The sequence below is a fragment of the Oryctolagus cuniculus genome, chromosome 5, assembly GCF_964237555.1.
Source record: "Oryctolagus cuniculus chromosome 5, mOryCun1.1, whole genome shotgun sequence".
NCBI classification, from domain to species: Eukaryota; Metazoa; Chordata; class Mammalia; order Lagomorpha; family Leporidae; genus Oryctolagus; species Oryctolagus cuniculus.
In genome coordinates, this window is record NC_091436.1 from 138,609,927 (window position 1) to 138,621,497 (window position 11,571).

At 53.2% G+C, this 11,571-nt stretch overlaps 1 protein-coding gene across 1 annotated transcript in view; it reads right to left on the minus strand.

Moving 5' to 3' along the window:
- The window catches only part of LOC100343656 (butyrophilin subfamily 3 member A2), an 18,772-nt gene continuing 7,201 nt past the window's right edge, over positions 1-11,571 (minus strand). The window contains 5 exon segments of the mRNA XM_070074934.1: positions 1-12; positions 89-324; positions 581-781; positions 891-1,172; positions 2,321-2,680. Of these exon segments, the coding sequence (XP_069931035.1) occupies positions 1-12; positions 89-324; positions 581-781; positions 891-1,172; positions 2,321-2,680 (1,091 nt within the window).

Sequence of the window (11,571 nt, forward strand, 5' to 3'; positions counted from 1 at the left end):
TTAGAGCACAGACTGCAACCAGTCACCCAGATGTGAGAGAGCCCAGGGAGCAGGGTTCTGCCACCACCACTACCACTACTGCACCCACCGAAGGGTCCACATGTCTGTGCCTGGACAGAGACAAGGAGGGGACAGCTGGGCATAGGTGGGACATAGACCACGGGACATCTGGAGAGTCACTCACCAGCCAGGTAAGCTGTCTTCCTCCGACCTGAAAAGCAGCACACAGGGAACAGGTGAGCTGAGACCCAGAGCGTCCTCCACAAAGGGACAGGGGGAGTTCAGGAGGGGAGCAGAGCTTACCGAGTTCTGCCTGGAGCTCATCTGAAAGAGAGAGAAAAAACCTTGAACTTCCATCTCCAAGAAAAGGAGAGACCGTGAGCCTGGAGAACCCACAGGAAAGTCCTCATCTGTATCCTAGAGAAGTTCCTACTCCAGACCCACACACAGCTCCAGCCTCCAGCTGTCCTGTCTGGGTCTCCACAGCCACCTGCCCTGGAGAGCAGAACCCACAGACTCATCTCCCAGCATCCTTCCTCTCAGCACCAGCTGCCCCCCACCCTGACCCCTGTTCCCCTACCTCTGGCCTTCAGTGCCTCCTCCTCTGCCCGCTGGTCCTCCTCCTTAGCCCGGCGCAGCTTCTCCTGTTTCTGCCTCTCCTGCAGCTTTGCAGAGTGCTCTCTCCTGGTGAAGTAGCCAGCCCCAAAGAGCAGGAGCCCCAGCACCGTCAGGATCCCAGCAAAAGCTGCCTTCCAGGGAGAGGCCTGCGGGAAGAAGGGCTCTTGGGCCCAGGCAGAGACCCAGTCAGGGGAGCACCCAGGCCCACCCCGCACACTCAGGGATGCCAGTACCACCTCCCAACCCTGCCAGGAATGAGAAGCAGCACCGACCTGGGATGGACACGGCCATCGCCTTCTCCTGGCCCAGGATGGGATTGAGGACAGAGCAGCTCACACTCCCTGCAGAGCTGTCTCTCACCACCAGAGCCGCCTCCACGCTGAACAGCCCTGCTGCGTCCTGGGCATGGGCCTCAGAGAACTCCAGGAACTTCTTCCCGCTGAGGTCTGTCCACTGCACCTGGGGCTTCGGGAACCAGCCTGAGGCCTTGCACACCACGCGGACCCCGTCCTTCTCCGGCCCTTCAATATGCACTTGAGGGGCAGAGCCCAGGCCTGCAAGAGGGGAGCTGTGGAGACCTTGGATTCCACTTGGCCCAGGGCCTCAGCAGGGTCTGGGTGTGGCACAGCTACAGGGGAGTCACTGTGTTCCATTCTGGAGATTCCATGGGAGGGCCTGGGCTGAAGGAGGGCAAAGAGCCCTGGGACCCATGGGGGCACAGAGTAGGGGGCTTTCTCCTCAACTGTGCAGCTGGGAAGACTGAGGCCCAGAGAAACCAGGAGCAGGAACTTGACCCCAGGACTCCATCCTGAACCTCTAATCTCTTCACCTCACTCCCTCCTGGGGCACCTTCTATGATTCCTACTGCCTCTCTCTGTAAATCACTTCCAATACTGCACCAGTCAACAACCCTGTCCCTACTCCTCCCCTCATATCCACTCCCTGATTTATCTCTGCCAGGTTTCCTTACATACACTAGAAAATCAGACTCTCAGAACTTAATACATATTATTAAAATAACTCCTATACTTTTTCCATCTTTATGGATAGCCAGCCCTCTACCACACTTGGTGGTTCCCTCACATTGGCACTCTGAGGTTGGTCGTGTGCCCTGACTTCCACACTGAGAGTGGCTTAGCCTGACTGAAGCAGAGGCTTGGAAAGCACTTGTGCCATTGGTGCTCTTGTGGGCGTTTGGAGGGTGAACCAGCAGATGGAAGGTCTCTGTCTCTATCACTCTCTGTTGCTCTTTCAAATAAATAAAAATAAATAAATAAAACTTTTTAAAATGGAATTAATTTTACATCTGATTGACTAAAAAAAAAAAAAAAAGAAAAGAAAGAAACAATACATGAGATTTCTCCGTCTTCTCAGTCCCTTAATGGATGGCCTGTGATGTGTCTCATGTTCTGGTTTGGTGCTTATTCAGCAATGAAACAGTTGTGTTTCCCTACTGCCTTTGAAAAGAGGAATTCTGGGAGAAGACTTTGGTTTTGATTTTACTTCCACAACCACACCAAAGATGTGTGAGTAAACCCTACAGACACAGTAGGGCTCCATGTACCAGATTCATATTGAGAATATCAATGAGTGACTGAGCTGTTTTTCTTCACATATGAAATGAGATGTTTAATTACATGAGTTTCCTTCCAAACCCAATACTCCCAAGGTGCAGACCCAGAATACAGATCAGGTCACCCACCTGCCACCTGCAGTTCTAAAGTGGCCTCTTCATAGTAGTCTCCCTTCTGGAAGAGGCAGGTATACCTGTCTGAACCCTGAATCTTCTGGATGTGCACGGCAACCTGCCCCTGGGTGAGGAGGTCCCTCATCAGTGACGTCTGACCTGCCTACTGGGGCATCTGCTCCTTATGCTGCTTCTGGCGGTTCTGATACACGAACACCACCTCTGAGAACTTGGTTCGGAACCACCGCAGCTCCATGTCCTCTACATTCATGGCTGGGACCAGGGAGTAGGGCAGGATGGCATCACCACCCACCTCTGCCACAATGGGATCTGAGGGGCCGATCACCTGGAACTTGTCTGTGGACACAGAATAGACTGAGAACACTGGAGAGACTCAGGCAGGGGGCAGAGACACACACATCTGTTGTGGTCATGGAACAGCTCCTAACACACAGTCGACACTCCGTTTATATAGGGGGAGGATCTAAATGAATAAATGAGTGCTACGAACACCAAAAATGGAGGGAGCCAGAAGTGAGGGGAGAGGTATTTTTCAAATCATTGACACTTGACATTAAAGCAGGCCCCAAATCCTTAGACAATTGTGCTCAAGTTCTCTAACACCCACTGATGGCTGAGTGACTCATCCTAACTTCTTAATGACAACCAGTGCTTGGGGCAGCACCACCATATCCTGGGCCTCATTATGTCCTGTCCGAGAAGGCTGGGGGCTCTTCCCACCCCTGAAAAAGACACAGGAGGAGTCAGGGACATATTCACCTGCAGAGCCCCACGTGGGCAGCTGGGCGGGGAGACGCAGCGAGGGGAGACTGAGGAGCAGAGAGGGGCGGCAGCCGTGCTCCATATCCTTGGATCTGGGGAGAGAGATGGGGAGGAGGAGGCAACCAGGGCCAGCAGGCAGCAGGCAGGAGACAGGGCTACAGCAGAGCGCCAGACCCTCTTTGGGAACCAGTGCCAGGGCCACCCTGTCAGCACCAACAGAAGCAAAGCCTTCCCTACAAGCTCAGCACACAAAAAGGGATCCCCACAGGATCTGACAGCACAGACACTGGGCCTTGGCTCTGCCCAGCCTATCTAGAAAGACTGCTGCTGTGCCAGAGAACTCTTAGGGCAGCCTGGCGGGAAACAGCCCCTCCTCTTCCCACCCCAACTGAGTTCCTTCGCCTGGAAAATCAGGCTCTTCTTTCTCAGCCCCAGGGGACCCATGGAGGAAACCATGCCACTATGCACACAGTGCCCAGGACCCACCCCACCAGGTCAGAGACCCTGATTCAGGTCACTCACCCTGAAGGACGCACCACCTCCTGCTTGCCTGCAGCTCTTCAACCCCCAGTGGTGACCTGGGTGTCCCCTGAGAAGCGTCAGAGACAGACCCCTCCTCACCGAGCCCGTGCTGCCCGTCCCAGGGGCCCAGCACTTGTGGCATCTGTGGCTGTGACACCTAAATTAGACCCCACCCCCAGCCTCTTACTCCACAGGCCCATGTCCTGGCCCAATGTTCAGCAGGTGCCCGGGGCCAGTTCCTGCTGGCAGGTGAATCCTTACTCCCTCCACATTCAAAGATTTCTGCACTAACAGTTAAGGACCCTGGGAGGAGGCAGCGCCAAGAGAAAGTGATCCACAAGTCACCCACTCTTTGTGCACTGGAAGAAGAGACAGCCTCTGGTCCTGGGAAGAACAGGTACAAAGCCCTCTGGGGTACTCCCTGTAGGCTCAGCCACCCTTGGTCACAGCTAAAGGCAGAGCCCTGGAGTTTCTGGGCTTCAGTTCCCTCATCTGCAAATGTGAGTAACAGCATCTTCCCCCAAGATTGCAGGGAGAGGTTCCTGACTCTGTGTCAGCACAGTCACTAATGCAGTCAGAGCAGGGCCTGGCCTAGTGCACATTTGAGAAATAGAAATCAAAGAAATGAACACAGGCTCAGTGCTCACTAACCTCGTCCTGGTTCTTCCTGCAGTGAGACTTCCCTAGCTGCCCCCCTCCACTGCCCTGAGCCCCACCACACTCTCAGCTCCTCCCTCCATACCTGCTCCCTGCTTCCCTCTTCCTCACCCACAGGTGTTTCACAGCCAGCTCACCTGCTCCTCTGTGCTTCCAGCTGTGATTTCTTCCAATGTCTCTCAATTCAGCAGCTCCAGAGACTTCAGAACCACAGCAACTGGTAAATCCACCCCCTTGGCTTGCACCTGCCCTGAGCTGTCCTCAAAGCCATTACCCCTGCTTCAATGTCCACTGCTGAAGCCCAGGAATCCTCATCCTAATGAGGCAGTGGCTCCCAGGAGACCAGAGGAGCAGCAGAGCTGGCACAGGTGCAGCAGCCTCTGCAGAGGCCCAGCCCTGGGGCCACTCCAGCACCACAGCTGCCCTGGGAGTGGCTGCAGCACAACCTGCTTAGAGCTCACAGTGCCCTCAGCCCCTCCCCCTCAGCCACCACCTGCCCCTGCCCAGCACCTAGAGTTCCCCAGGCTGAGAGATGTTTGGGAACTTCTCTGAAAAGACAGAAGACACTAAATTTCAGTCCATGACTATTGAGTGTCAGGATCTGAGCTACACACAGTAGACTCCTGCAGCTCCTGTCACAGCTGGGAGCAGGTGCAGTAGGACAGGAGCCCTGCACCTCCTGACTGCAGGAACTTCCTAGAGGAGGGAGGGCGGAGCTGCTTCCCATCCCCCACCCCTACACACACACACACACACACACACACACACACACCAGTGGTGTATTTTGTTTCACCTTTAAAAGTTTTCCTTGTGATCTGTAACCAGCAGGAACCTGGCTGGTGGGCTAATCAACCTGCTGAGCAGAGTCCTGGTGGACACTCCTCCCTCTGGGCTGCTGCAGTGGCTGGGCCAGTCTGCCTAGATGTGTGGCCTTCAGTGACCTTGGAGGAATTCTCTGACCCTTCGCCTCCAGTTAAGTGTGGATCAGGCTCTCCCTGGGCAAGGGTGCAGCAGACAAATCCTGGCGGAGGGACTGGAGAAGTGGTGATGGGAAAAACCACGGTCTTGTCCCCCGACAGGCAGAAGCTGCAGAGGCGCCATTCAACCCTGAAAGGCAAGTCTGACAGTTCTGGAATGGACACCTGCCCTCTGCTGTCCCACGGCCCCCACCACACACTCAGCACCCGCTCACTCTCCCGCGTTTCCCTCTGAGCAGCACACACAGAGTTACTGTGAGGTGCTCTGCTGTCCTTGTGTCGCAGCTGAGACCCGGGCTCCCGAGGTGATGAACCCACGAGGGTCAACCCTGCCGGTGCCAGCTCCCCCCAGAGTTCCGCCTGCTCCCAGTGGGGCCACCATGTAGGGGGCAGCAGCCCTAGCGGTGTCCAGGGATCTGGGGGGCAGAGGGGAGGCCTAGGACCTGGGAGGGCTCTTCCAGAAATCCTTGGAAATGCATGTAGGGAAAAGTTGTACATGGATGTCACCGTGCTTTGTACCAAAATAAGCTTCCCTTTTCATTCTCCTTCTCCGTGAGCTTCTCATTATTTAAAGGAGTGCGTGTTCCAAACAGTGTGGAGATCCTGGCTCCAAACCCCTGCTCCAGAACTCTGCACAGCAGCAGGCCCCAGAGGAAGCAGGGCAACCCAGAGGCAGCGCCAGCGGCACCGGGTTTCCCAGCCCTCTGCTGCCCCCTTGTGGCCAGCACTGGCAGACAGCAGCACTTCCCAGCAGGAAGGCGCTGACAATGCAGTCCAGAAACCTAAGAAATGAGGACAGGAATCCCAGAACCCAGACACAAAAGGCCACCAGGTGCAGGATGCAAATGCATGCAGTGAGAGAGGGGCATGGGGAGCTGCGGTGAGAGAAGTGGTGTGAGGAGCTGGCCCCTGGCCGGCTGTGGAGGAGGTGAGGTTGGAAAAGGACAGGAGGTGTTAAACATAAGAGTGGGAATAAGAGAGGGAAGAGATGTATAATTTGGGGCATGCTCGGGCTGACTTGCCCCAATTGGTAGAGTTGGAAACATACCAGGGGATTCCAGTTCAATCCCATCAAGGTGGCATGTGCCAATGCCATCTCACTATTCCAAGTGATCAATTTCAGTTCACAATTGATCATAATGAAAGGACTAAGAGTCAAAGGGATCACATAAACAAGTCTAGTACCTGCTAACACTAACCGATAGAATAAATAAAGGGGAGAGTGATCCAACATGGGAAATGAGATACTCAGCAGACTCATAGAATGGCGGATGTCCTAAATAGCACTCTGGCCTCAGAATCAGCCCTAAAGGCACTCGGGTCTGGCTGAAAAGCCCATGAGAGTATTTCAGGCATGGAAAGCCAAGACACTCTGGCAAAAAGATCTCTGTGAGTGAGATCCCAGCGGAAAGAACAGGTCTTCAAAGAGGGAGGTGCCTTTCTCTGAAGGGAGGAGAGAACCTCCACTTTGACTATGACCGTGTCTAAACAAGATAAGAGTCGGAGAACTCAAGGGGCTTCCATAGCCTTGGAAACTCATGACTGGTGCATAGGGAGATTACTGATGCCATAAACAGGAGTGTCAATTGGTAAAGTCAACAACAGGAGTCACTGTGCACTTACTCCTCATGTAGGATCTCTGTCCTTAATGTGCTGTACATTGAGATTTAATGCTATAACGAGTACTCAAACAGTTTATTTCACTTTGTGTTTCTATGGGGGTGCAAACGGTTGAAATCTCTACTTAATGTACACTAAACTGATCTTCTGTAAAAAAAAAAAAAAAGAAATTATCAATTCCCAACTTGACTCTCACTGGGATTAAACATGACAATAGGTCTGATCTGATTTCATCATCATTTAAAAAAAATCATCTATTATTTTTCACTTTATGTTTCTGTGTGGGAGCAAACTGTTGAAATCCTTACTTAAGGTTTACTAAGCTGATCTTCTGTATATTAAGATAATCGAAAATGAATCTTGATGTGAATGGAAGGGGAGAGGGAGTGGGAAAGGGGAGGGTTGTGGGTGGGAGGGACGGTATGGGAGGGGAGCCATTGTAATCCATGAGTCGTACTTTGGAAATTTATATTCATTAAATAAAAGATAAAAAAAAAAGGAAAAGGACAGGAGGGATTGTCCTGGGGGTTGGGAGCACTCTGCCTTGATCAGGATGGTCACACAGGTCGCCTGTGGGAAACATGATAGCACAGGACTCTGTAGAGCTGCAGACTTCATGCTGTGCTATGGACCAGTTTGAAAGTCAGGGGCTGATTGGGATGCAAGCCAAGGCTGCCATGGGCAGAGCACACAGTGCAGCCTGGGCTCAGCTGGTCTCAGTCCTGCTTCTCCCATGGGCGTCCTGGGCCAGGCTCTCTCTCCTGCTCTTGGCCTTCACTGCCCTTGTAGTATTCATGCTTCTGCACACCGAGCAGATGGGGCCTGTGTGCAGATTATGTCACATAATCCATGAACCCATTCACGGGCTGCACTGTCAGCTCTTGTATTCATTTCACAGCACACATGCCTCCCTACAGCTGGGCCGTCAGTACCTCTGTCCAGCCAGGGAGGTGGGAAGGTGGAAGGCTGGTCAGTGCGCATGTGATGGGGCAGCTGCACAGGTCAGGGTTCTGAGCTCCCGCGGAGCTGGAGGCAGAGGCCTCCCATTCCTGCTGACTGCACTGCAGAGAACGGCCTCTGGTCCCCCAGAGAAGCTCCAGAGCTGCAGGAGACGCACGTGTGCAGCCCTGAGCTCTCTGAGTAAATCTCTGGGAAGGAGGTTGGGCCCAATCCTTGGCATCAGCAGAACAGATCCTGAAATTTCCCTGCGGGCAGCCCTGAGCTTTCTCAGGAAGGCACTGCAGGGGGCCTGAGGTCAGCCAGGGACAGGCCTCCTGCTGCCAGGGGACCCTGGAGCCTGGCTGTCACTGGTGGAGGGGTCTGCCATGGTCACCTCCTGGGAGAGCAGTGCCCCCAGGGGCAGCCTCAGGGCCACTGTCCCAGAGCCCCAGGACCCCAATCTTCCCCTCCAGCAGCCTGGGCACTGACACATAGAGTGGTCACCCAGTGAGCAGTCCCCCAAGTCAGCCAGGAACCAGGAGAAGAGAACTGGGCTGACAAAGAGAGAGAGAGAGAGGTGAAGAGGAGACAAGTTGTCACACAGCTGGGCCCAGATTGAACAAACCCCAGGAAGCTTCCCTGCAGCGGGAAGGAGGTCCTCCAGAAAGTGTGGCTGGGTCCACAGTCGTCCTCCTGTGATAGAGAGGACAAAGCCCGGTCCTTACGAGGGCTGCACTTCTTTGTCAGTCACTGGGTGCCCGGTGCTGATCAGGGTCTGGGGCAGTGCTCACCACATCCTCCACATTAGTCTCCTCTCCTTACAGAGGAGGGGCTGAGTGAGGCTTGGAAGCTGCTCTGATCAACGTCACACAGCGGTGAGTGGCAGGATTTGAACCCAGTGTCATACTCCAAGCTGTGGTTTTCCACTCTTCTGTTTGCCTCTCCACCAACAAGCTCCCACCATGCCTCTTGTTGCAAAAAAAGATTTTTTCTCTGAGGCTGGCATTGTGATGCAGCAGGTAAAGTGTCTGCCCTCAGTGCCAGCATCCCTTCTGGGCGCCCGTTCGAGTTGCATCTGCTCCATGTCCATTAGATCTCCCTGCTAACGGCCTAGGAAAGCTGTGGAAGATGGCCATGTGCTTAGGCCCTGTTCCCCATGTGGGAGATCTGGAAGTAGCTCTTCGCTCCTGATATCAGCCTGGCTCAGCCCTGGCTGTTGCAGCCATTAGGAAGTGAAACAGCAGATGGAAGATACCTCTCTCTCTCTCTCTCTCTCGCTCGCTCTCGCTCTGTCTCTCGTTCTGTCACTGCCTCTGTCAAGCTGGTGTGAGCTGATTCAAAGGCCTTAAAGTAGGGCATGCACAGCCCCACTCTGTCATCACATGGGAGTGTGTACTGCACGCAGCATCCACTGAGCAGGCCCTGCACTCACAGCTGAGTTACAGGAAGACACGGCCCAATGCCCATAGTCCCCTCCCTCACACAGCATTGCCTTTCCCCACCCAGTCTGTGCCTGTGGTCCCATGGGGAGCTCCTAGGATCCCCTGACAGGGGAGAGAAGGCTCAGCCTGACTTACAAATGGCTCTGACCGCAGGCAGGCACCACCCAGTGGGCAGTGGCAGCACTGCAGCCCCTTTCTGGGATGTCAGTGAGCACAGGGGTGAAGAGCACCTGACTGCTCACTTGACTGGGGAAAACACCCAGGCCTGCGAGTATTTGCCAGTTCACAGGCTGTGGCCAATAGTGTGATAGGCTGGCTGAGGAGTTGGAAGGAACATTGGTGGAAAATTTGTGACAAGGACATGTGAGGAAAGGATCTGTGGACAGACGTCTCTGACTGTACAGAAAGTGGATACATGTGTTTCCCATGAATGCTCCCCCAAGGACGTGCTCAGCAGAGGAGGGTGGTGATGACCACATGCTGGGATCTGGGGCTGCACAGTGACTGAGGGGGCACAGGAGGGGCTGATGGTAATCCTTACCTTGATGTGGATGTGATCTGTAGCAATATCATCGCTTAAAATAACTTAACATATTAACATAAATGAACATAACTCAAGCCCTGGGAGTCCTTTGAAGTGAGGAGTGCTGAGGCCAAATGCACTGTTGAGAAGTGGACGCAAAGCCAAGGGTGTGCATCTTATTTTCTAATTGGTAGTGAGGAAAGGCAGATGAGTGAGATCTTGGCTGTTCAAATCAACCAGTTGAAGACAGAGTGGTAGAAATGATGCTAGAAGAAAAGACTGGAGACAGGATATTGAACCTCAGCCAGAAAGATGAGTTACTTAGACAGCAGAACAGGAAGGGACCACAACACCTCACAAAACACCTGCCGTCAAAGATGGAGGAAGAATACAAGTACAGAAGTGTTGCACATGTTCACACTGCAGAAAAAAACAGGAAATCACTTTATTTAAAGAAAAAAAGTAGCATTCACCAAGACTAGTTGGATAACACACAGTCCGGAAGCCCCAAATTCACTTTCATGAGCTGCCTTGATTCCTGGCTGCTCTGCTTCTGATTCCGCTCCCTGCTAATGCATTCTGGGAGGCAGCAGATGAGGAATCTAGTGCTGGGACCCAGATACCCATGTGGGGACCTGAATGAGTTCCTGGCTCCTGGCTTCAGCCTGGGCCAGCATTCCCTGACTGGCTGTTCCAGGAGTGAGCCAGTGGATGGAAGAGCTCTCTCATTCTCTCTCTCTCTCTCTCACTCTCGCTCTCACTCTCCCCTCTCAAATTACTGCCTTCTTCTCAAAGGAAAAAATAAATCTATCACTTTGAAAGAAGCCTGTGATATCATCCTCACCCCAGAACTCATCCCTCAAGGAGTCCCCTTGCAAATCTCAGGTCTGTTTCTGCAGTGGGCAGAGCCTCCCAGCTCCCTCAGTGCTGGCCAAGCGCCGTCCTGCCCAGTCTCCCCAGTGCCCTGCACTCTGCACTGTTCCTCCCTCACACCCATCCCCTCAGGTTCTCCCTCTGTCCTTCTCTCCACACAGATTCCCTGTTCCTACTCAGCCTCTTAGCTCTGGTTTCTTTGTCACTGTTAGTAAAATGGTACAGTCTTACCGGTGGCACAATCTATGCTCTGGACACCATTCTAGGCTCTAGCCCTGGCCACCATTGCTGGAAGCCAGGTGACCCCATGGCCCAACCACAGGTGTCACCTCCACCCCCACCCTATTGGGATTCGCTGCTCCTACTTCCCTGCCTTCCCCCAGCAAAGTTTTAAGAGAATCTGTTCATGAACACCTCTCTCTCTCTATCTCCCTCCCTTACACTCTCCCCTTTCTCTCCTTTTCCTTCTTCACCCCTTCCTTCTGGTCTGTCTGGTTTTCCCCAATAAAACCTTTCCTTTACACTGGTGTGTGGTGTGGTTTGAAGTGGCCTTATAATCACCCTCCCCACTCCTCCTCTATGTTGTTCAAATGTAAGAAAATATTGTACAATTTTCATAAGGCCATAAATATGACTCTAGGCAAAGATAGAAATCAAAGTATCCCACTAACAAATCAGTAATGAAACTGGTGCAATTGTAGAGCTACTTCAGGGAGTGTTTGGAAGAGTAGACTGTGTATTATCCATCAGGAAAGGTATTGGAAAATATTTGGGGTCTTCGTTGTGGCCCAGAGAATAAAGCCTCCTCCTGCAACACTAGCATCCCATAAGAGCTCCAGTTCTCTGCCTCTGTGCCTGGGAAAGAACTGGAGGATGGCCCAAGTGCTTGGTATCAGGAGCCACGTGGGAGAGCCAGATGAAGCTCCTGTT